The sequence below is a fragment of the Apium graveolens genome, chromosome 9, assembly GCF_009905375.1.
Source record: "Apium graveolens cultivar Ventura chromosome 9, ASM990537v1, whole genome shotgun sequence".
Classification (NCBI taxonomy): Eukaryota; Viridiplantae; Streptophyta; class Magnoliopsida; order Apiales; family Apiaceae; genus Apium; species Apium graveolens.
In genome coordinates, this window is record NC_133655.1 from 4932453 (window position 1) to 4957277 (window position 24825).

Sequence of the window (24825 nt, forward strand, 5' to 3'; positions counted from 1 at the left end):
GAATATAAAATAAGTTTTATAAAAATAAAAATTAAAATTAAAATTTTGAAAACGCATTTATAGGATGCGTTTATGGGGTAACGCATTAAAACAATGCGTTTTTCAACCTAGAACGAAGAAAAATAATGCGTTTTCTTAAAATTTTGCAGGCCCAACTTCAAAGCCCAATACAAAAGGAAGTCATGTTTGAGTTGATTGATAAACGTGAGTAAACCTTGCGTTTATTAGTGATAGTAAGGGCCATCTCCTTCACCTTGTGATAATTTGGACCATTTAATCTCAAATTGTGAGATTAAGGGCCATTATTCTAACATATCTCCTCTGAAAAGAAAAGTAGTGCGGCCACAAATTAGGGTTTCGACTACTGGTTCAGTTAAGGGGGTTCAGTGTTCCATTTGTTAGCTTCTATTTTCAAATTCGATTGAGGGCTTATATCTTCAAGTATGTTTATTTCTCAATTAACGGGGTCAATTTAGGTATCCTTCAATTCTCTCTTATCTCGATTGTATGTATATTTGCTTTAAATTGTATGTAAATGTCTCGATTTAGGTCTTGATTTCTATATGTGTGCTTTGGTATTTGTTAAAACATGTGTTGTTCCTAAATTGGTTATGCCTCTCTCTCTCTCAAGTAAAATATGCTAGAGAGAAAGTTTCTTATATCTGATTTTAGGTTGAAAAATATTTTTAAAATAATCAAAACACCAATTCATGATTGAATACTAGTCAGATGTACTAGTAAAACATCAGTTTGACTGTTAAAATGGAAAATCAAATAAAATATTTTGATATGAAATTTTGGTTGTATCACTAATATATATATCTGGTGACATCCACATGGTTGGATCGTTGAAATATATTTTTAAAATAATCGAAATACTAATTCAGGATTAAACATTACTTAGATGTACTAGTCAAACTGATATTTGACTGTTAAAATGGCAAACCAAGTAAAATTATTTTGATATGAAATTTTGGTTCTATCACTAATATATATATCTGTTGACATCCATATGGTTGGATCGTTGAAAAATATTTTTAAAATAATTGAAACACCAATTCCTGATTGAACACTAGTTAGATGTACTAGTCAAACTGATGTTTGACTCTTAAAATGGCAAACCAAATAAAAAAATTTTGATATGAAATTTTGGTTGTATCACTAATATATATATTTGTTGACATCCATACGGTTGGATCGTTGAAAAATATTTTTAAAATAATCGAAATACTAATTTAGGATTAAACACTACTTAGATGTACGAGTCAAACTGATGTTTGACTGTTAAAATGACAAACCAAGTAAAATTATTTTGATTTGAAATTTTGGTTGTATCACTAATATATATCTCTTGACATCCATACGGTTGGATCGTTGAAAAATATTTTTAAAATAATCCAAATACTAATTCAGGATTAAACGCTACTTAGATGTACTAGTCAAATTGATGTTTGACTGTTAAAATGGCAAACCAAATAAATTATTTTGATATGAAATTTTGGTAGTATCACTAATATATATATATATATATATATATATATATCTGTTGACATCCATACGGTTGGATCGTTGAAAAATAGTTTTAAAATAATCGAAACACTAATTCAGGATTAAACACTAGTTAGCTGTACTGGTCAAACTGATGTTTGACTTTTAGAACGGCAAACCAAATAAAATTATTTTGATATGAAAATTGGTTATCAGTAATATATATACCTATTGACATCCATACAGTTGGATCGTTGAAAAATAATTTTAAAATAATCGAAACACCAATTCAGGATTAAACATTAGTTAGCTATATTAGTCAAACTAATGTTTGACTGTTAAAATGACAAACCAAATAAATTATTTTGATATGAAATTTTGGTAGTATCACTAATATATATATCTGTTAACATCCATACGGCTGGATCGTTGAAAAATATTTTTAAAATAATTGAAATACTAATTTAGGATTAAACACTAGATGCACTAGTCAAACTAATGTTTGACTGTTAGAATGACAAATCAAATAAAATTATTTTGTTATGAAACTGTTAAAATAGCAAACCAAATAAATTTATTTGTTTCTGAAAATTTTGTCATATCACTAAGATACGTAGATGTATAATTATTTTTTATAAAGAAAAAATTACGTGATAAAATTATTTTTTATAATGAAATATTATTTGAACGAGTAAATACTTAATATTGTCATGAAACTATCCCACAAAATTAATTGGATTACATATAGGATAATTTCTTAAAATATTAATAAATTTTTTAATAAAAAGACTGGCTGCAAATATTAATGATTTAGACACGTATTTGACTATAAAAAATGCAAAATTTCAATATAAGAGCATCTCCAACCACATAAAACCCTTAGTTAAAAATCATTAATACATACTATAAATAAAAAAAATAGAGATTATGTAAAAAAAAATTCATCTCTAATGGTGCATTCCCCTTATCTATAAATATAGTCAACCTCTTGATGTTGGTTATATTTGTTGAACCACTATAGACCTGTAAGAAAGCTGTAAAAAAAAATTAATCACTTATTACCATATTAAAGTAATGTATTCTATTTATAACAACATAAAATTTTAATAACTTATTATTTTTAAAATATAGTTAACCAATATAGCCAATACCATCGAAACACAATATCTTACAGGTTCAACAAATTTTACATACTCCCTCCGTCCCGTTGAATATTATACGTTCACTGTTTGCACGTATTTCGAGGCTTCTATAAAGTATAGTTTGATAATTTTTTTCTCAATTTTATTTTTTTTGAATAAAATTTTAAACATGAAACTTTTATTTTAGAATTTTTTTTTAAAAAAAATATTGTGGAGTTATGTTTTAAATGAATATTGAAAAGCGTGCCGAAAAATAACGTATAAAAATGAATGGGACAGAACATGCCCAACCAATTATCGCTAATCGGAGATGCTCTAAGTAAATAAAAATTATAAACATAGCTTGCAAAGCCCAAATTCTGTATGTATGTATGTATGTTTTTTACTCAATTAACGGGGTCAATTTAGGTATCCTTCAATTCTCTCTTATCTCGACTGTATGTATATTTGCTTTAAATTGTATGTAAATGTCTCGATTTAGGTCTTGATTTCTATATGCGTGCTTTGGTATTTGTTAAAACATGTGTTGTTTCTAAATTGGTTATGCCTCTCTCTCTCTCAAGTAGGCTAGCAGAATAAGGTTTCTGAAACTTTGACTATTTTAAAAAAATTTTGTGATTTTTCTTATATTGTTCTCTGATTTTTTGTTTTTAAGTTGGATAGCTCTTTTCAAACTGGTTGTGCAGAAATGCAGAGAGCAGTATTGATAGAGTGGTTAAATAGAACATTTTCTGATGTCAACGTGCCACTACATTCTGCTGATGGTTAAATAGAACATTTTCAAAATGGTATGTATGGTTGTGTTGTTTCTTTTTTATGTTCGTATGTTTGTTGGCTATTGTTTGGATTATTTGCCTCTGATTCAGTGTTTTCATGTTTAAAAGAAGTTAAAGATAATAAAAATGGGTGATTTGGGAAGACTTAGGATGTGTAAAATATGTATAATGAGCTCTATGCTAGAGAGAAAGTTTCTTATATCTGATTTTAGGTTGATCTTAGAGTCTTCAACAAAGCTGAAAGGATTATGAAGTACTTGAATGTGAAGGTTAAGAGCTCCAAACTTGAATCTTACTATAGCATGTGCACGATTGTAAAAATTGAAATTGGGTTTATATAACCTTTTTTTTTGCAATACTTCTTGTATTGCTTATTTAATTAAACTATATGTTGTCCACTCGTAGCAGAAAAGATAATAGCAACAAAGAAAATGGTAGATTATTTTTGTTTTTGAATGGATGTGAGATATGGGTACATAAAGTAGCAGAAACCAAAAGATTCATGACAGAAATGGCAAATTGGAGATTGTGTGTCAACTGATTGTACCTTTGGTACATTGTTAACGTTAAGTAGTAGTTAGACAGACGAATGGTATTAAGCTAGTGAAACTCTGTCCTGATGCATTTGAGTTTATTAATTTGACCTTTCCTTTGTAAATAGCTCAAATAAAATGTTGCTTATAAGTTTTGCAAGATTTGCCCTTTTAGATGTCGATATTACTGAGTGGGAATTTGGTGTTCAACTTCGAATGCAATACTTTGTTTCGACATACATGTCTCTATCAACTCTTCTCACTTTGAAACATAAATTGCAGGCTCTCAAAGATCTCTACACACATTTGACTCCAATACAACGTGTAAATATTGCACGTCATCCTAATAGGCCAACGTGTCTTCACCACATATTTAATATTACTGAGAAGGTATTAGTAAAGGTTTTTTTTAATTCTCATGCTTCTATTTTTCTTTAGTTAGACTAACAATGATATTCTAAAAGATCCCTTAGTATTTTATTTTATATCTCTCCAGTTTGTAGAGCTACATGGTGATCGAGGAGGGTATGATGATCCTGCAATTATCACAGGTCTTGGATCAATAAATGGAAGAAGCTACATGTTCATTGGTCAACAGAAGGGTAGAAACACAAAGGAGAACATTATGCGCAATTTCGGAATGCCTACACCCCATGGGTATGTATATATGGAGGTGACTTGAGCATCTATTTGTTTACTGTTTCGTGATTTAAATGTGAACTGCTAATGATGAAGGAAAGTTCCCTAATTAGTAAACAGAAAAAGGGTAAAATAACAGTGTAAAAATATTTCTGTCACATCGAAAAATTTGGCACCAAGCCTTTTGGCATATGCAGCATTATGCCTACCAATTGGATATTCATTACTTCTTAGTTGTTAACTAGTGAGATTAGCTTCTTAAAGTGCAATTGGATTCTTTATTATTATTTGATTATTTCTGTAATCGTGCACTTGTAGGTGGTATACACCATCATGGGTTGTCCTGCTGGGCCAGGTACAAACATTTCAAATCTGTAGCTTTTGTTGGAATGGTAAACAGTTCTGAATACTGCTGTAAGAGTCTAACCTAACGGTACAAATTAAACCTGCTTTAAGCTTTATTCTATAGTTTTGTTACTAAAATACCAGCCTTCTATAGGCAAACCTTATTTTCTTTTGATGGCCTGCGTTCGAGGGTTTCTCTATTAATGTCCTTGAGCCATTTTTGGTTTTCCAATTTGTATCTAGACATACAACATCAGTTAGGATGTATTTTTAACCTAGTCTGACATGATTAATCGTGACATGGCCTAAGAATGCAGTTTCGAGACATTGACCGTTTCTTTACAGTAATGTTGATTTCTTTTGGTCCAGTATGCCATCTGTTTTTTTTAATTCTATTTTGTTTCCTCTCTAGCTTATTCATCAACAAAGCTAGAGAATTCGATTTAGGCTTTATAAAGGAAATAATCCCAATCAATTAGGCTTGATTACATTTATTGAAGAAGACAGGAAAATGTAGATGCCACACATTTACATTGCTCTGCAGGTAATGCTCGTTTTCATAAAAATTGGTACTCCTTAGGGTTCCTGGAGCATTTTATATATTCTACATGTACCAAACTTTAGCTTCCACTTATAGAAGCTAATCCTCCAGCTTCTAAATTAATATTGCATAAAGCCAGCTGATAAGAACTCTAATTACTCAAAGTACTAGATATCATCATATTGCAGGAAATGAAAATTTTAATACCTCTACTAGCGCTTGGTAGGATTATAATCATATTACTTGTGAGGATTTCATATTTACTCGAAGTATTAGATATCATGATATTAGTATATGACTGTCAGGAGCATCAAAAGTAAATATATTTATAATTATTAATTATATCTACTGTGTAAATCAGGAAACCTGATTAAGTATTAATTAGTTACAACCATATTCAGGTATAAAAAGAGTCATGTCCGCATAGCTAAATTTACTACATTTTAAGTATTTTTTGGGAATAAAACTGTTGAGTTACATTATAAAATTGTTCAAACCACAATATGATTACAATTCTATTTTCGTAAAACTCTAAATTATTTCTTGATAGGGTACTTGGGTTTGGGTTCATCTTAGTACATTACACCATATTTTGGTTTCACCCTATATTTCTCTTTCATGTAGAGTTTTATGTTGTTTTTTAACAAAATATAGATTGAAATTATATTATAATTACAAATTTTCTATTTTTCGTACAATTCTTTTTTATTTTTTATTTAAATAATAAAATGGAACCCTTTAAACAGTATTATTATTAATTAATAAGGAAACCATCGTTTGAGGGATACTTTGTTTCACCCCTTTTCGGTTTTACGAACTTTCGGTTTCACTCCTTTTTAAATCTTACTATAGCTATAAATACACCATTTTTATTTTTATTCATATATGACTTATAATTTTATATGTAATATTTTATCCATTTTTTGATTCTTATATATCACATATCTATATTGTTTATATATAAACGGAATCGTATATACATTGTAATTTCTAAATTCATACTTACATAATTCTATTTTAGCACCAAATGCAAATTTATACATACATAATGAATATTTTATTAAAAAAAATTATGTAATAAAAACCTATATAAAAACACAAATTCAGCTGACAATAAGAAATTTAATATGCAATTACTTAGTAATATTAATTTAATTTTTTATTAAATTATCCATCAATCGTGTTGCGACTAAAGTTCTGATGTAAAATATTAGTCTGATGTAAAATATTAGTTGTGTCTTTTTTTTAACAACAGATACATAATAACACTGAATTTGTTGTTCTAATAAAATTTGAGTTGATGAAAACTACATATAATTTAAAAAGAAAAATTGTAATAATCGTATAATTTTATTATTATAAATTTTAGTAAAAAGTTAAAATAAATTTTATAATCATTATTTAATATTGATATTTTGATCTCGGCCCGTGTGTGGCACGGGTTATCTACTACTAATAGTAATAAAAATAAGTTATTAGAACAACCAATGTACTTACCTGAGAAGCAACAACACGATGATCATGAGCAGTTGACAGAAATAGTCTCAATCTTCTGTTCTCTTAATACTGTGATCATTTGCGCTCATCAATTTTGATTGAACTCTCTTTCTCTCTCACGTGGTCATGAAATATAAACGGAAATTTGTCAAATATTTATGTTTTCAATTTGTTTTACAAAAATACGATTAGATTTCATCGCAGGGTTGAAAGCAGTAGTTTGTACAATTGCATTTCAGGATGCATGAGGTGGAATTCTATTTCTGGAAACGTACTTAGAGCATCTTCAATGGTGTTGGTTATAATTGGTTGACTAAACCAGACCTGTAAGACAATATGTAAAATTTGTTGAATCTGTAATATATTGTACTTCTATGGTATTTGCTATATTGGTTAGCTATATTTTAAAAATAGTATGTTATTAAAATTTTATGTTGTTATAAATAGAATATATATCTTCAATATGATAATAAATGATTAGATTTTTTTACAGGTTTGTAGTGGTTCAACAAATATAGCAAATATCAAGAGGCTGACTATATTTATAGACAAGGGGAATGTACCATTGAAGATGATTTTTTTTACATAATTTCTATATTTTTTATTTATAGTATGTATTAATGATTTTTAGCTAAGGGTTCTACATGGTTGGAGATGCTCTTACATGGGATCATCGGACCCCCTTAAAATTTTAATTTAGTTAAATATGTATATTTAAATTATATAAAAATTAAAAATGACCCTCTTAATTTTTGCAAAAAAAAGATTTCCCTTAAAGTTGGGCAAAAATTTTAGAGTTGTGCCAGGTAACCCAAATATATTTCCAAAATAATTTATCAAATGATGTGGCTGACACATGACTAATTTTGATTCGTGGGCGCATATAAATGCACGCGGGGTCTCATATTATTACTAGGAAGGTTGCCAAATATTCATATGACACATCAGATTTGAGAAATTTTTTGGTCTAAAAATTGAGGTGTCTATAAGGGAAAGTTATACTTTTTTGTTTTAAAAAGTTATGAGTTACAAATGAAAATAGAAGCCGGGAATACAACTAGCATTGGAGTTGAAGTTCTATTATAGCACTAAAAAACAATTTATGATGCCAAATTATAGTAATGACTATAGTAATTTTGCATCTAATATTCGACTTCTAACAACCTATAGTTAAATTACACATAATATGTTACAATATTCAAATAATGCATTCTATATATAACAACCTGAAATAATAACAACATATTTTTTTTAATATAGCCAACTTCACGGAGTAAATAACCTTACAGGTAATAATCTCTATTTTAAATTATTTTAGCTAACAGTTTTAGCAATACCTTTGGAGATGTTCTAATACTGTTACTTTACAGAAATATAACAAGAAAACTAACTTCTAGGAGCTGAACAAATGGTCATCACAGCGTAATCAAGTGATACATGATGCACTAGTAGATTGTAGCCAACCAATTGAATTGTGATGCACTTGTTTTCGGGTTCAAATGCAATACAATACACTTGTGATGAAGCACATATATTGTATGTGGATTGTATGTTCTTGCCTTCCTAATACTTTCTGCACATATATTGAATCTGGATAGATTGACGATAACACCAACCGCGTGCATTACAAGTAGCCCGTTGCGAATCACTTTTGAAAATTTGATCGAGTTGGTGAACAGATACCACATATACTTTGTAAACAGGAACTATAGGAATCAGGGAAGGGGTAACATTATTTCCAGCACCACAAGCCCCACGAGTGGCAGAATATGGTACTATTACATGGTGCACATTGGAGTACCGGTTTACCAAGGCTTTCTTCCTCGCAGTTCCGGCATGGACGAACCTTTTTGTTGAAAACAAATGTGAGTCCGTGGGGATGCACTTTGTCTTTAATTATATCGGTAGCCCCAAACTTTACATTGGAGTAGTCATCAGATGATGATAACTCTAAAATACAGTCAGTATGAAATGAAAGGTCACACTTACTGCAATGATAGAACCATCTGTTTGTGTTTATTTCTTGAGAGCAAAACTCACAGTCAAACTCATGCTCATGTTTTTCGACCATGCCAGCATCATATATCAAGTGCAGGGGGTGAGGATCCCACCTGTGTTTGTATGTTTTTACCTTGCTAATACATTTTCCGCAAATACTGAACCTGCAATCTTTACATTCGTACTTACATTCAGCAGAACTCCTTCCGCAGGCATTACAAGCATGCTTTGTGTCTTGATGAAGTTGAAGTTGGTGACTGTGAGCTTCGTGTTTGATAACTCTGGGTAAGGTCACACATCCAATATGAAGACGGATTGTGCGCTCATTGGGTAGTATCATACTAAAGAATATACCATTGCTATAAAATCCGCAACCACTACACTCAAAAAGATCGAATGGCTCACTATACTTATTTGCAAATAGCATTTTACCTGGCCAAAGGTGGTGTTCAATCTCTCTAGGAAACTCGGCGCAGAATTTATGCATAAAGTATTTGCAAGGAAGACAAGCATATAATTGACTATCACAAGTTTGAATGGGTTTGACACAACCATCACAAAGCAATAATATTTCATCATCATTTTTCCGATCATACAACTCATCAGTTGTTATGAGTTTAAGATCATGTTCTTCATGCGACCAATGTTTAATATAATTTGGTGCACCAGAGATGCTACTGTTGTTAGAAGAGTCAGATAGAATAATCTTATCCTTTATAAATTGCTCAAGCAATAGATTATATAAAGATAATTCATCGGCTGCGGGCAGGTGCACCAAATTAGGAAACGTTTCGTTCTCACCGGAGCTGAAAATACCAAAAAACATAGAACACCAAAAAGATGATAAATGGACGTGTATATCTATATAAATATAGATAGATGTAAATATCGATGCTTATGTAGAGTAATACCTCAACAGACTTGATCTTGATCTAGCACACTGAAAATGAGTGAAATATCTGCAGCTGCGACAACAGTAAAGCCATTCTATCCAATACAGTCTTTCATGGCAGATTCTACAGAACTGAAAAAATTTCTGGTAGACTTTAGGAAGAGAAAATGAGAGGATAAGAGGGTGTTTATGAAATTGAAATTGGAAAGAGGGAGGTGCATCACCACAACTTTTGTGGATCCAGAACTGACATTTGGTGCATCTATAAGACGAGTCTAATATATTATCAATTACTTTGCAAGCACAACATCTAAATGAGGACAGTTGCTCGATTAAGGCTAACGGATGACTATGACCTGGATGCACAAATATAGTGTCCTCTTTGGACTGCTGAACTTGGATTCCAGCACATTTGACGCAAACACAAATTTTAGGATTCAAACTACTGCGATAGATGAAATAAGTTCGTCTCCCAAAAAAGCCACATATTATACAATATTCTTGCCCCCATAGACAAGGGTGAATAGAGAGAACCTCATTCGGGTCAGTTGGGTTTACAATCTCTCGGGGTAACTCTGCACAAGTTTTGTGGACTAAAAACTTAGTACAAAAATAAGCACAAAAATAAATAGGTGATGATTTACATGAATCTATTTCTTCACCGCAGCCACGACAAAGAACACCCTTTTTATAAGCAATGTAATTTTCATTCAGGACTAGCAAGTGTTCGTGGCCAGGGTGCTCCATTACTACATTAGTTTTCTCTTCCATCTTTGGTTGTACAGGAATGTGGTATGAAAAAAGAAAGAATATATCATTGTTAGCTTGGATTCTTAAATTTTTCCACAAGCTAGGACTGAAAAGCTACATACAAACATATTCGTTGAGTGAAAGTCAGGCAATGATATTTCTAAATCTAATTGGTGTTACTGAAGAAAAAAAGAATAAATACCTCCCTTTTGGCCTTTTTCTTTTCATTTTTTGCTAATTAATTACACACTCGCACACACTAGGAGCAGAACTCTTGACAACCCGTACGGGGGACAAGTGTTTAACCACTGCACCAACCCTTTGACGGCGCTTTTTGGCCTTCTTCCCTAACTAGGAGCTGAACAAATCGTCATCACAACGTAATCACTTACATTGTGCACTAGTTGATTGCAACCAACAATTTGAATTTTGATGCACTTGTTTTCGGGTTCAAATGCAATACAATAGACATGATGAAGCATGCTTGGTTGACTTATCCACTAATCATACCATATAATTACACCAGAAAACATCAATTTACGTTGCTGCTGCTGTTAATGATCATAAACAATTAAGGTCAACCATTTGCTTCAATATTCGGCCAAATTGCACTCATGACTCATCTCCAGTTCTCTTCTAGATTTAATGAAGTGCTGCTATATAAAGCTCATTACTAAGTCTCCAGTTCATCAGAAACCATATAATTATTCGTTAACGAGTATTTTCATTTTTGATTAACCTAATTAACATGGCTTCCATACATGCACAACTGTTCATTCTGTTGCTGCAACTATAAAATGATGATTTATCTGAATCTATTTCTTTCAGGCAGACAGAACAATAAGTACCCTCTCGATCAATGTAACGTTCATTTAGAATCAGCAAGTGCTTGTGAGCAACATGCGTTATACCTGTATCATTTTTCTCTTCCATCTTTAACTTCTTGTAAACAATGAAATATGAAACACAATTTATCGAAAAGAATATATGATTTCTACAGCCAGGCTGGTACAAGAAAGGTTTTACAAGCACACAAACATATGCGTGTTCTCAAAGACATGCATCCAAGCTTTTAACAAGGAATAAGAATATCTAAATACTTACTCAAAGTTAAAACAACCTGAAGGAAGCAACACTACCTTTTCTGCAAACTATTGATCTTCGTTCCATTTTATGATTACAAGACCATGATTATATTTACCCAAATTCATTTACGTACTTATTTCCTTTCCAAATGTTCACATCTCATTTCCATGTAATCACGGGTGTGTTTCTTTTTCTTAATAGTTTTTTGAATTTTAAATCCAAAAAAGAAAATACATATGTCATTTAAACATTGGCTTAGTTTGTTTTCGCTAATTCTGTAGATACTTTGGGAACTTGGAATTCCATGGAATCAACTTACATTTTTTAGTTTCCAAGAAGTGCAAAACTTGTGTTTGGTTCTTTATTGAGCACGGTTGGATAACTTAAGTGGTTAAGAGTTTATCCTCTGTTGTTCCTGTGTTCGATGTTCGATCCTCACTCACATAGAGAATTTATGAGAACATATACTGATTTGTAAGTTTACAAGTCATATTTGTCAAAAAAAAATTATATTTATTCTTATTTGGTTCATTTATCAACTTTCATGGAATTTCTTTCAAATTAACAATAACAATCAAGTTACAAAGATAAGTAAAAAGAAATTATGTACTAAGCAATATACAAATTATATAAAAACCAAAGTGAATTTGTTTTAACATCCAAACCAGATGCTCAAATACAGGGTCCTCAGTGGACTGCTGAAAGTGGAATACAACACTAGTACTAATGCTAGAACTTGTAGGATTAGCAAGTGCTGGTTAGCAATGTGCTTCATACCTATATCATTTTTTTCTTCCATCTTTATTTTCTTGTGAAGCAAATGACATATGAAATGCTATGTATAAATATGTAATACATAAAGTTAAAACAAACCAAAGGAATCAACTCTTTATCTTAAGAATCCCATCATGAAGTGAAGCACAAGAGCCCCAGCAATTCCGATCTTTGCAAATCTTCAGGCATAACCAGAAACCTAAATAATAGTAATAAAAACAAGTAATTCTGCAGGTAACTCTGCACAGGCTTTGTGAAGCCAATGCAATACGAGACACTATATTTAGAGAAGAATATACATGATTCTCCAGTCTGGTACAAGAAATGTACTAAATCAAACATATGCTGTGTCATAAGACTTGGTGAACGAATCCCATCATGAAGGGAAGCTCGAGAGCCGCAGCAAATCTTCAGGCATAATCGAAAACCTAAATAATAATAAAACAAGTTTATAACTCATTTAGTCATTTACAATTAAACTTGCAACCAACTAGACTCAGAAGAATCAATGCGCTGTAACTCTGGCTTTGCGGAAGGCTAAAAGCCAGAGTTACTATATTTAGTAATTTGAAGGTCGAGCTAGGCCAAAAAGACCGATACGAAGAGATGTCTGTCTCACAGGGGCGGCGGCCAAATTTTTTTCTCAAGTACAATATCAGTATTCGATTTTCTAATATATGTTCAATAACACATAATTAAAAGTAAAAGTAAGTTGTCAAATTTTTATTGGCACCTAATTAATGATAATGGGGCTCCCTCGTATACATAAAAAATAACACCAAAAATAATTAGTCTCAAAATTTGATAAAAATAAGCAACTAATAACAAAATTTGATGAAAATAAAAGGGACTAATATTTGCGCATGAGTACACACTAAACAAACATATAATATTATTGTGTATTATACGATAAGATAAAAATACAAAAATTCACATTTAAAGATAGACAAAAATAAAAAATATGCACTTCTCTCATCTTAAAATCAAATATAAAAAAATCAAATTTAATTATAGCACTATGTATTTGATTCAAATTTAATAAAATAACTTTTAATTTATAAATAATAATTAATTCTTATGAAAGAAACATGTTAAAATATATTAACTAATCCATTTTAGTCTATTCCAAACATCTTAAATATTTAGTAATCTGCATTATCTGCTGTCCAACTCAAAAACAACACATTATTGGGTCAATCTGATGGGTCAGTGTAGTAGAGGAATTATGATCATAAATCTGCTGGTATCATTAGTTGAGTGTGATTGTAATGTTAACATTAACTTAATTTGTTCAGCTGCTGGTATCAATGTTTCAGTGTGATCTCTTAATTGTATGTTGAGTGTGATCTCTTAATTTATTAACCCGATTTTTCATGGAAGTTGGAACTCTACGGATCAAGAAAACAAACAACTCTTACGGAAACATTAGATTTATGCTCCAGTAAACTAGGAAAGAAAATATTACTTATCTTTCATCACTAAGAGCATCTCTAACGGGGATGAACTCTTAGTTAAAAATGTGTCAAACATACTATAAATATATTTTTCAGATATTATTTAAAAAATTATTTGCTCCAACAGTGCATCTTCCTTAGCTAAAAATTTAGCCAATCTCTCTAAGTCAAGGATCACGTACAAATAGCACTTTCAGTCCAAAATAGAAATTACTAATTAAAGTCGAGGATCCAGTACAATTTACACTTTCAGTTCCAAGTACAAATTTCGTTATTAATAGTACGTGAAGCCTTGTACAAAAAATCTAGAATCGCAGAACTGCGTTCCGAAGCAGAGTAATTTGTTAATGCATTTGCTTGTTTATTGTGATTGCAGTGTTCAAGTATGATCCACCAAGCAATACTACATTTCCTCATAGCGTCTATCTACTACAAAATTATCGGAGTTTCGAGAATTGCGACCTACGACGAGCAAAAAGATTGGCTTCAGTGACACAAGGCAGAGGAAATGGATTTGAGCTGGTGCTGGAGAATTGGAAGCCTTACTACTTTGCTTGTGGTGAACACAATGACATTCATTGCAAAGATGGCCTCATGAAATTCTCTGTTATGCCCCTAAAGGTTTCTACATTGATTTTTGCTAAATTTTAGTATTTTGTCAAAGCAATAATGAAAGTTTTGTTCATTTATATTATCCTGCTAAAGTAATAAGTATGATATTTCTACTCATGAGTATTTTACTACGGTTTATTTTCTATGAATTGTTTTAATTTAATGACTGGTTATGCAAGTTTATAAAATGTACAAAGAAGTTCATACTTCATTGATTTGTTATTTCAGAGAAGCTTAAAAGCATATTTGTAAATATAAACTTACAAGTTTATATAAACTTCAGATTTAAAAGCATCAATGTTTAATGCTAAAGTAATAAGTTCATACTTCATTAAATTTTATATTTAATGAGTTAGACCGTAATCAGACATATACTGATTTGTAAGTTTACAAGTCATATTTGTCAAAAAAAAAATCATATTTATTCTTATTTGGTTCATTTATCAACTTTCATGGAATTTCTTTCAAATTAACAATAACAATCAAGTTACAAAGATAAGTAAAAAGAAATTATGTACTAAGCAATATACAAATTATATAAAAACCAAAGTGAATTTGTTTTAACATCCAAACCAGATGCTCAAATACAGGGTCCTCTGTGGACTGCTGAAAGTGCAATACAACACATTTGAGGCAAACACAAATTTCAGTTTTGGAACTACTACAATAGTTTTGAAATCGGCCGATTTCTATAACCGAGATATTTACATATATATTACAAATAGAGAAACACAAGGCCATATTGTGTAAATTTAAATCATTAGGCACATGACTAAAAGGAACTTTTTAGTACAGTCCATATTACAGTCCATATTGTGTTACTAAAAGATCAATACTAAGTTTGTAGAAGGGTCCAGAGAACAATCACGGAACTAAGGTAGAACTGTAGAAGTCCAAGAGGAGACGTGATTTCATATTTTTTTTAATATTTATATAAGTAATTTTATCATATAAATATTTTCTTCAGGTAATGCACACTTTAAATTTGGTATTTTTAAGTTGTATTTGTTTCTTACAGTTATGATGCTAGCTAGAATAACCCTTTTAATGGGAATTTAAGGATGGAAAAGTTAATAGAAATCCACTTTGATACTCCCTAGCATTTCAGATTGTGCTGCTTGCGCACAATTCAATCACACATCCAACAAAAAACGAGTTGTAAGCAGAAATTTGAAGTTTCTTAACGTGATCTATGCATTGTAGTTGTCGAGTCCTAAATCCCTGAGAGCATCCGTAGCAGCAGTTCTGCAGCTTGGATGATTTCTCTTGGCTGTCCGTATGATCTTCTCAATATCAAGACCAAGTAACAGAGTTCTGTACAATGAAAAAAGTGGGTTACAGATCCAGTTAATGTGATTAGAATCCATTGACCCAACACAAACACATGAGATATAACATAGGAGGTGACTTGCCTGTTCTCTGGATTCCTAACCACAAGATTACGAATCATGAGACATGCATGTTTCTGAAGCTGAGGTACTTCAGGAAACTTATTCATAACTCGTATTGCAAGGTCTCCAGCTCCAGCTTCAATAGCACGAGTTGCATTATCAGGTGCTCTTAAGGAGAGGGTACATATGATAGACAAAACCTGTACAGAAGTTGATTTATTTGAATTACTTTGCCTTGCTTTAAAGTCACATTACAAGTTGCACAATGTTCTTCATTTTAAGAAACACATGTAAAAAGAACATAAACATCTAACAACATAAAATGTTGTTTCAGATTTCTCGTAATCTTCCATATTTCTATCTTTGTTACACTGACTTGCATAACTGTGGTTATACTAAAATGACTAAAGTATTTCAACATGTATATATTTAAATAACAGTTCATTCGCTTTAATCACAACAAAAATTTATGATTTCCACGTAACCTAAAATACAATGTCAACAATATAAGAGAAGTCCTTTACCTCTTGCAGAACAAATGGGTCGTCAGAAAATCTGGTTGATAGTGTTATAAGCTTGTCCATACCTCCCTTCGCGACAATAGTAGTCTTATTTTGCATCACTACCTGCCAACTAATCAAGAAATGTGCCATAAGTGCTTACGGCGATCCAACCAGAACAAAAACTAAAAAAATCTTGCAACATCATCCAGTGTGAGCGTACAACAAATTATCTAACTCTATAGTTCTCAATGGCGAGATAAATTATCTTTGTAAGAACAAAAATTTACTAATTAATTTTAGACTTAATTGCACTGTGTTGGCTTGAACTTTGTTTGTTTTGCACGAAAATGGTTAAATTTTTAGTTGTGCCAAAATGGTGGCTAATTGATTAATTTATTAGTATTATGGTGGCTCCGTATCACTCCCGTTAAACTCAACGTTAAATGTTAACGGTTGTAGGGGTAATACCGTAATAAGCTCGCTCCCTCTCTAGCCACATCTCACTCTCTCTCAATCACTCTGCATCTTAATCTCTCTCTTCACTCGATCTATCATCTCTGATCAATCTCTCTGCCTCTCCCATCCCTCTCTTTTCATGGCCATCGCCACCACCGTAGTGGTGGCTCCCCTGCTCCACCCACAAAACACACATCACGCACATACGCAGCACTCACACATACACATCATTCACACACATCCTTTAATCACCATCAATATCCTTCGTCTCTCTTTTCCCTCTCTTTTCAAACCTCAATCTCCCTCGTCTCTCTCTTTCCCTCTCTTTTTGAACCTCTTTCTCCGTTCGTCTCTCCCTGTCATCCCGAACACAACACAAGATCGCACACATACACCGCCGCACTATCACACACAAAATCACATTCCCCGCCGTCGGTTTGGCCTCCAACCAATGAGGTCTCCACTTAAACCTCCATTTCTCCATTAACAAAAAACCAACAGCATATAATGGTTGATATTGAGATTTTGGTTTGTTATGGTGGCTAATTTTTATAACATGAACCCTAACTTTCAATTTTGGGTTATTTATTCATATAATATAAACATCCGTTATATTTAACAAAAAATTTAACGGGAGGGGTGAAGAGCCACCAAACCGCTGACATATTCAACAATTAGCCATCATATTGGCACAAATAAAGATTTAGTCATTTTCGTGCAAAATGAACAAAGTTCAAGCCACCATATTGCAATAATCTCTTAATTTTACAAGGCATCAATGATGAAAGATAAACAGTAATTTTAAATTAAATTCTATAATCATACTTGCTGCAAATTCATCAATTGTTTCTAAGCTTATTAGTTACTGTTCTGTTGTGCAGCTACAAAGGAAGGAAATAACTATTTAATAATGCATTGTATCCTCTAAGCTGGTCTGGTCTAATAATAAAAATAACAATTTAGAGCATAAAGACTACTAGCACGCTATTCATTCTTATAATGCAAAACGCCTAAAGGCTAAAACAATAAAGTCGCATACCTCATTACTGGTGTAATTTGCATCATCTGCTCTCCAACTCAAAAACATCATTAAGGTAATAGCTCCATGACAATACAAAGAAGTGGATTCTAAAATACATGTATATAACCTAAAAGTGAATATGTAGAAGGTCGCATATATTAATGATCAACAACATAACCATTACACATGTTACTTCACTCGAAGAAGGGGTCAATCTGATTAGTAAGTGTAGTAGTGGAATTATGGTCATCAAGCTGCTGGTACCAGTTGTTGAGTGTGATTACAAATTAAATACTAACTTAATTGTTCATCTGCTGGTATCTATGTTCCAGTAAGACCTCAAATTGGTATCTATGTTCCAGTAAAACCTCAAATTAACATCTCACTTGATCTGTTTACTCTATACAGCGAGACACGGAAGATATCTGAGAGACCCTCAATATATTTTCTCAATATCTAGAATCAAAAGATAAAAAAATAAAATAGACCATTAACTTTTGCACCAAGACTACTAGCTATTATGAATAGCCCAGAGTTATGCATCATACATATAACAAGCAGAAAATTTACATAAACTTTGCTCAGAGTGCGAACCTTATTCAACAGTGAACATAGAGTTTGTGCCACGATTTGGTTCCTCTGTGCACCGCTATCATTGATGCAACAGAGAATTGCATCTATACCACCACTCTCAGCTACAGACCTACATATCTCATCCTACAATTTAAAGCAGCACCAATCAACATACTGTTTAATATGCCAAATTTGTATAAGGAACTAGTGAGAGAAGAGAATGACTCCAGATCTATATACCATTATATACTCAGAATAATTCATAATCACAGCTGTTTATGAAAGTTGAACTTTAAAGATCAAGGAAACAAACAACTCATACATAAACAAAAGATTTATGCTCAACTAAACTAGGAGAAATTTTTTACTTTTCTTTCAACATTGATACCAGGGAACAACCAAAAATAACGTAACAGCAACTTGGAGAAAGAACTAACACTAGGGCATAGGTTTAAAAACACAAAGTAGAATAAATACAGTTCTCATCCTAGGAAATGATGCATAGCCTGATTTCCCAACCAACCATTGGCTGGCGCATGATTATACATGAAACACAAACATTAGAAAAGAGGTAAACCATAAAAAGCACTAATCATATACTATATCTTCTCCAGTATTTAATGTTCAAGATTAATACTTAAGGCTTCACCAGCTGTAAGTTTCTTGCAAGTTTCACAAGTCCTAATAATTACTGTCCTAAAAAAAACCTACATTGGTTGACTTGTCTTTCACCAAACATCATAATAACAAATTAAATAGGATACTTGATCATGATTGATATGAATGATAAGCTGACTCTAAATACGAACTCACATTGAAGGCAACAGCCTTCAGTGCAATGCTTTCAGATACCAGACTTGGTGAACGGATCCCATCACGAAGAGAACGCACAAGGGCTTCAGCAATCCCGATCTTTGCAAATCTTCTGGCATAACCAAAAACCTAAATAATAATAAAACAGGTTTATAACTCATTTTCAATTATATTTACTGTCTATTAGATTTGAAAGAATCAATATGCTGCAACTTTTGCTTTGCTAAAGCATACCCTTTCAGTTTCAGCTTTCATAAAAACTCAAATTCATCGTTTAATGGGGGATAATTACAGCAAATATTAGCTAACGCCTACTGTAAGGTTTTAAGTTCCAGTTCTTATTTTCTTTAGCAACTGTGAAAAAACATATTGATTGGCAATTTACAACAATGTACAAAACTTATTAAAACAACCAATTTACTTACTTGAGAAGCCACAACTCGATTATCATCAGCAGATAATAGAACTCGTATAGCATCATAGAGACTAGAAATAGTCTCATTCTTCTGTTCTTTTAATACTGTGATCATTAGCTCATCAACTTTCAGGTCCATGAATAATTCCTTAAGGACCTCATTACCAGTTGCAGCTGCAGCAATAACTGAAAAACCACTACTCAACATTGTAACATTATCAGTTCCATCATTTAGAATGCGCATCACAACCTCTGGTCCATTGCTATTTCGAAATATTTCAGTACACTGAAGATCTGCAAACAAAAGATTTACATGTCAATTTGAAGCTCTAATCAAAATAAGATTCGATTTCATGTCATACCACCTTCGCTTATGACATTCAATGTCATGCAACTATATCATTTCCGGGTCTCCGACACTTTTAATGTACATATAAATTGTTGATGAGCACATATTGCAACATCATGCAAGTATGATAAGTACATTAAAGGTTACGAATCCCCTGCATATTAATCATAAAGAGATATAGCACATGCTTGTGATTCTATCAGTCGTGTTCATTATCAAAAACAATATGTTAACAACACTCACCATGACTCCTTTCTAGACGCTTCAAAATACTTTGCAGTAAATAGCTTATCTCTTATCCAAGTTTTCTTCATACTGTAAATATACCTCTCAAATAACTTCAATTCCATTATAGTATGTCCTAATCACGCATATCTTCAATTTCAGACTAAATAAGAAAAATTGAGACAAAACCTCGTGCAAAATAATGTAGCCCAAATAACTTCAACTCCATTATAGTATGTCCTAATCATGCATATCTTCATTTTCAGACTAAATAAGAAAAATCGAGACAAAACCTCGTGCAAAATAATGTATAGCCCAAATAACTTCAATTCCATTATAGTTTGTCCTAATCATGCATATCTTCATTTTCAGACTAAATAAGAAAAATCGAGACAAAACCTTGCGCAAAATAATGTAGCCTATAGTCAACACTCAATACCCAATCCAATAACTTCTTGTTGCTACCTCACTACAACAATAACAACATTGATCAATAATGCAACGCGATGAATTTTCCTAAATCCCAAATTCTATTAACCTAACACATCTCGGCAAGTGGTAACTAACAATACACACAAAAACATAAAAAACACAATAAGTTTCCAAACAATACGATAAAAATACCATACCATGAAGTAAATAAACCAAAGCATTCAAACACGAAACCAAGCCCCTTCCGCAACCACTAGGAACTCTCGAACAAATCAAACATACCAACTCCAATCCACCATTTCTAGTAGCAATGGCAGCATTCCCCGATCCCTCAACACCACACAACTCCGTCAATTCATTTAAAACTCCAATCACTTCCTCCGAATTAAAATCACTCTTAATTTTAGAATTATCGCAACTCGAATCGATTTCAAACTGTTTTAATTTATTCAAACACTCGATCACTGGATTACTCTCCCCCGGAACACAAGTAACAATACCTACAATATGTAAATAAAGAGACACAATTACACACAGATCAGTTCAAAAGTAGCTGAATAGTTCAAAGTTTTCTAGTGAGAGCCTCGATAGCGTCTTGTAGTGCTTCGGTGGGGTCCATTCCGAGATCTTCGATGTTTTCTCTAACTGTATCGTTGAAAGTTTGTTGTGAAATTGTACGGACGGGGCCTGTTACTTGTGGACCTCCCATCTCTCTCTATCTCTCTCTCTCTCTCTCTCCCTATCTCCCTCAAATCTCTCTCCCCCTCTCTCTCTCTCTCTTTCTCTCCTCACTCCCTATCTCTCTCAAATCTCTCTCTCTCTCTCTTACTATCTCTCTCAAATCTCTCTCTCTCCCACTATCTCTCTCAAATCTCTCACTCTTTCTATCTCTCTCTCTGTTTAAACAGAGAAATGAACAGAGTCAGAGACGAGAGAGACAGGTGATTGCGCGAGATGGATCTGTTTGATTTGTAGATTTAAAAATCATGAAAGCTTCAAATATCGAACAGTTCGGAGACATGAAATCTATGACGGTTGAAGAGTTAGTGGGTCGTCTTAAAACTCAGGAGGAGAGGATGAAGGGCAGGCAGACAGACAACAACTTCTCTTGGAATCTCAGAAGTGGTTATTTCCGTGACAAGAGTAGGATCAGGTGCTACAACTGTAACACCTTGGGACACTATGCATCATAATGTAGCAAATCACGACGGGAAAGAGAGAAAAGGTAGAAAGTAAACATGGAAGTCGTCGAGGATGATGAACCAGCGTTATTAGAGCCATACGGGCTCAGATTAATAGCTCAGATTATTAGCCATACGGGCTCAGTTGAGTAGCCATACGGGCTCAGATTATTAGCCATACAGGCTCAGTGGAATAAGCCATAGGGGCTGGAAGAATTGCATGAGACAAGTTTAGATTAAGGGAGAAATTATTGGGATTTAATCTAAACTTATTTGTTTTAGTTGTTATTATTTAATAATTATTATGTGGAGTGTTTTATTTACATGACTTGGTCATGCAGCAGTAAGAGTTTTTAGGAAGTTTGAATAAGGTCTCAATAGTGGATACGTGTTAGTAGTCGTTTCAGTAGTTGTGTCTGTTTTCATGCCACCTTGTTAGGAATCAGTTTCTATTTATTAACGTTGTAACCATCTTTTTTATTATCACTGATAATACATTTTGTTTCCCCAGTTTTACAAGAATAAACAACCTTGTCCGTATATTTGTATTGCAGTGTTCAGTTTCTACACATACAACTCATTAGTTGTAATGAGTTTACGATCATGTTCTTCATGAGACCAATGTTTAATGTAATTCGTTGCACTAAAGATGCTATTACTGTTATAAGAATCAGATAGAGTAATCTTATCCTTGATTAATCGCTCAAGCAATAGATTTAGGGATATTTCATCAGCTGCTGGAAGGTGCACCAAATCAGGATATGTTTCGTTCTCACTAGAGCTGAAAACCAAAAAACGTAGAGAATTAGTATATAAAGATAGATGGATAGATAGAAAGACCGATAGATGTAAATATACATGTTTAAGCAAAGTACCACCTCAACATTGGACTTGATCTAGCACATTGAAAATGGGTAAAATATCTGCAGCTGCGACAACAGTAAAGCCATTGGATCCAATACAACCTTCCCTTGCATATTCTACAAAACTGATAAAATGTGCGGTAGACTTCAGGGAGAAAAAATGAAAGGATGAGAGGGTGTTTATGAAATTGAAATTGAAATTGGAAAGAGTGAGGTGCATCTCCACAACTTTTGTGAATCCAAAACTGACATTTGGTACATCTATAAGATGAGTCTAATCTGTTATCATTATTATTGCATACAAAACATTGAAATGAGGAGGGATGCTGGACTAGGGCTAATGCATGACGATGACCAGGATACACAAATACAGAATCCTCTTTGGACTGTTGAATTTGGAGCATAGCACATATGATGCATACATCAGTTTTAGGATTGAAACTACTACAATAGATGAAATCCTCCCTATCACTTAGTAAGCCACAAATTATACAACTTGTAGGCTTTGACTCCTCGCAAAGCTCAAAAAAGAAAAATTCATTCTGGTCGGTTGGGTTTTCAATCTTTAGGGGTAACTCTCCACAGGTTTTGTGAAGTAAAAACTTATGACACCAAGAATCGACATCATGACTAGTAATGTTGCTGCAACTATAAACATTCTTGCACACTACAACAAAATAGGCCAATTACGACGGGAAAAAATGTGCGTCCAACTTACGACGAAAAAAGTAAAACGTCGTAATTATTTACGACGAAACACAAAACCGTCATAAGTTTAGTATTTTATTAATAAAATTATGCACGACACGATTAAATAAAAATGAAAATTATTTGAAGTTGCGACGATTTAAACATTTCGTCGTAAGTTAATTATTTTTATTAAAATTTTAACTTGAAATTGAATAAAAAAATATTTTATCTAAATTTACAATGAAATATTTGCGACAGAAAAAATTGGATCGTCAAATTTACGACGAAAATTAAAATTCGTCGTAAGTTATCAAAGAGGGAAATTTAACTTTTTCCCCAATTTTTTGGTGGGAAAATAAAAGTCATTTGAAGTTGCGACGATTTGAACTTTTCATCGTAAGTTAAATCTTTTTATTAAAATTTTAACTTGAAATTAAATAAAAAAAATATTTCATCTAGATTTACGACGAAATATTTGTGATGGAAAATATTGGAACATCCAATTTACGACGAAAATTAAAATTCGTCGTAAGTTATCAAAGAGGGAAATTGAACTTTTTCCCAAAATTTTGGTGGCAAATTTGACTTTTCTCATTTTTTTTGCAGATAATAATTTATGAAGGATTCTGTCGTAAATTAGCGCGTCCATGCGGTTGGATCGTTGAAAAAATATTTCTAAAATAATCGAAACACTAATTCAGGATAAAACACTAGTTAGTTGTACTAGTCAAAATGTTGCTTGACTGTTAAAATGGCAAACCAAATAAAACTATTTTGATATGAAATTTTGGTTATATCACTAATATATATATCTATTGACATCTATACGGTTGGATCGTTGAAAAATATTTTTAAAATAATCGAAACACTCATTCAGGATTCAACACTAGTTAGCTGTACAAGTCAAACTGAAGCTTAACTGTTAGAATGGAAACCAAATAAAATTATTTTAATATGAAACTTTGGTGATATCACTAATATATATATATATTGATTGACATCCATACGGTTGGATCGTTGAAAAATATTTTTAAAATAATCGAAACATCAATTCATGATTGAATACTAGTTAGATGTACTAGTAAAACATCAGTTTGACTGTTAAAATGGAAAATCAAATAAAATATTTTGATATGAAATTTTGGTTGTATCACTAATATATAAATCTGGTGACATCCACACGGTTGGATCGTTGAAATATATTTTTAAAATAATTGAAATACTAATTCAGGATTAAACATTACTTAGATGTACTAGTCAAACTGATGTTTGACTGTTAAAATGGCAAACCAAGTAAAATTATTTTGATATGAAATTTTGGTTCTATCACTAATATATATATCTGTTGACATCCATACGGTTGGATCGTTGAAAAATATTTTTAAA

General features: G+C 32.2%; 2 protein-coding genes and 1 pseudogene across 35 annotated transcripts; 1 reads left to right on the plus strand and 2 right to left on the minus strand.

Annotated features, from left to right (window-relative positions):
• The first annotated feature begins 322 nt into the window (after positions 1 to 322).
• LOC141684262 (acetyl-coenzyme A carboxylase carboxyl transferase subunit alpha, chloroplastic-like) lies at positions 323 to 8069 on the plus strand. 34 transcript variants are annotated; one of them, XM_074489141.1, is made up of 6 exons: positions 323 to 476; positions 3317 to 3418; positions 4222 to 4329; positions 4436 to 4612; positions 4897 to 4933; positions 7201 to 7453. In XM_074489141.1, exons 2-6 carry the CDS (start codon positions 3416 to 3418, stop codon positions 7272 to 7274), a joined length of 399 nt encoding a protein of 132 aa, XP_074345242.1. In that variant the 5' UTR covers positions 323 to 476; positions 3317 to 3415; the 3' UTR covers positions 7275 to 7453. The 34 variants fall into 34 exon arrangements, 25 of the variants coding, with proteins under 25 accessions (XP_074345242.1, XP_074345240.1, XP_074345239.1 ...); XM_074489139.1 differs by lacking the exon at positions 323 to 476 and adding an exon at positions 2936 to 3038; XM_074489138.1 differs by lacking the exon at positions 323 to 476 and adding an exon at positions 2937 to 3038 and having other exon boundaries at positions 3286 to 3418.
• A 129-nt stretch (positions 8070 to 8198) lies between these two features.
• On the minus strand, positions 8199 to 10845 carry LOC141684261 (uncharacterized). The gene is made up of 3 exons (XM_074489136.1): positions 9871 to 10845; positions 8733 to 9765; positions 8199 to 8686 (listed from the first exon to the last, which is right to left on the minus strand). Exons 1-3 carry the CDS (start codon positions 10620 to 10622, stop codon positions 8525 to 8527), a joined length of 1947 nt encoding a protein of 648 aa, XP_074345237.1. The 5' UTR covers positions 10623 to 10845; the 3' UTR covers positions 8199 to 8524.
• A 4639-nt stretch (positions 10846 to 15484) lies between these two features.
• Positions 15485 to 22667, minus strand: LOC141683268 (uncharacterized; annotated as a pseudogene).
• Positions 22668 to 24825: the final 2158 nt, after the last annotated feature.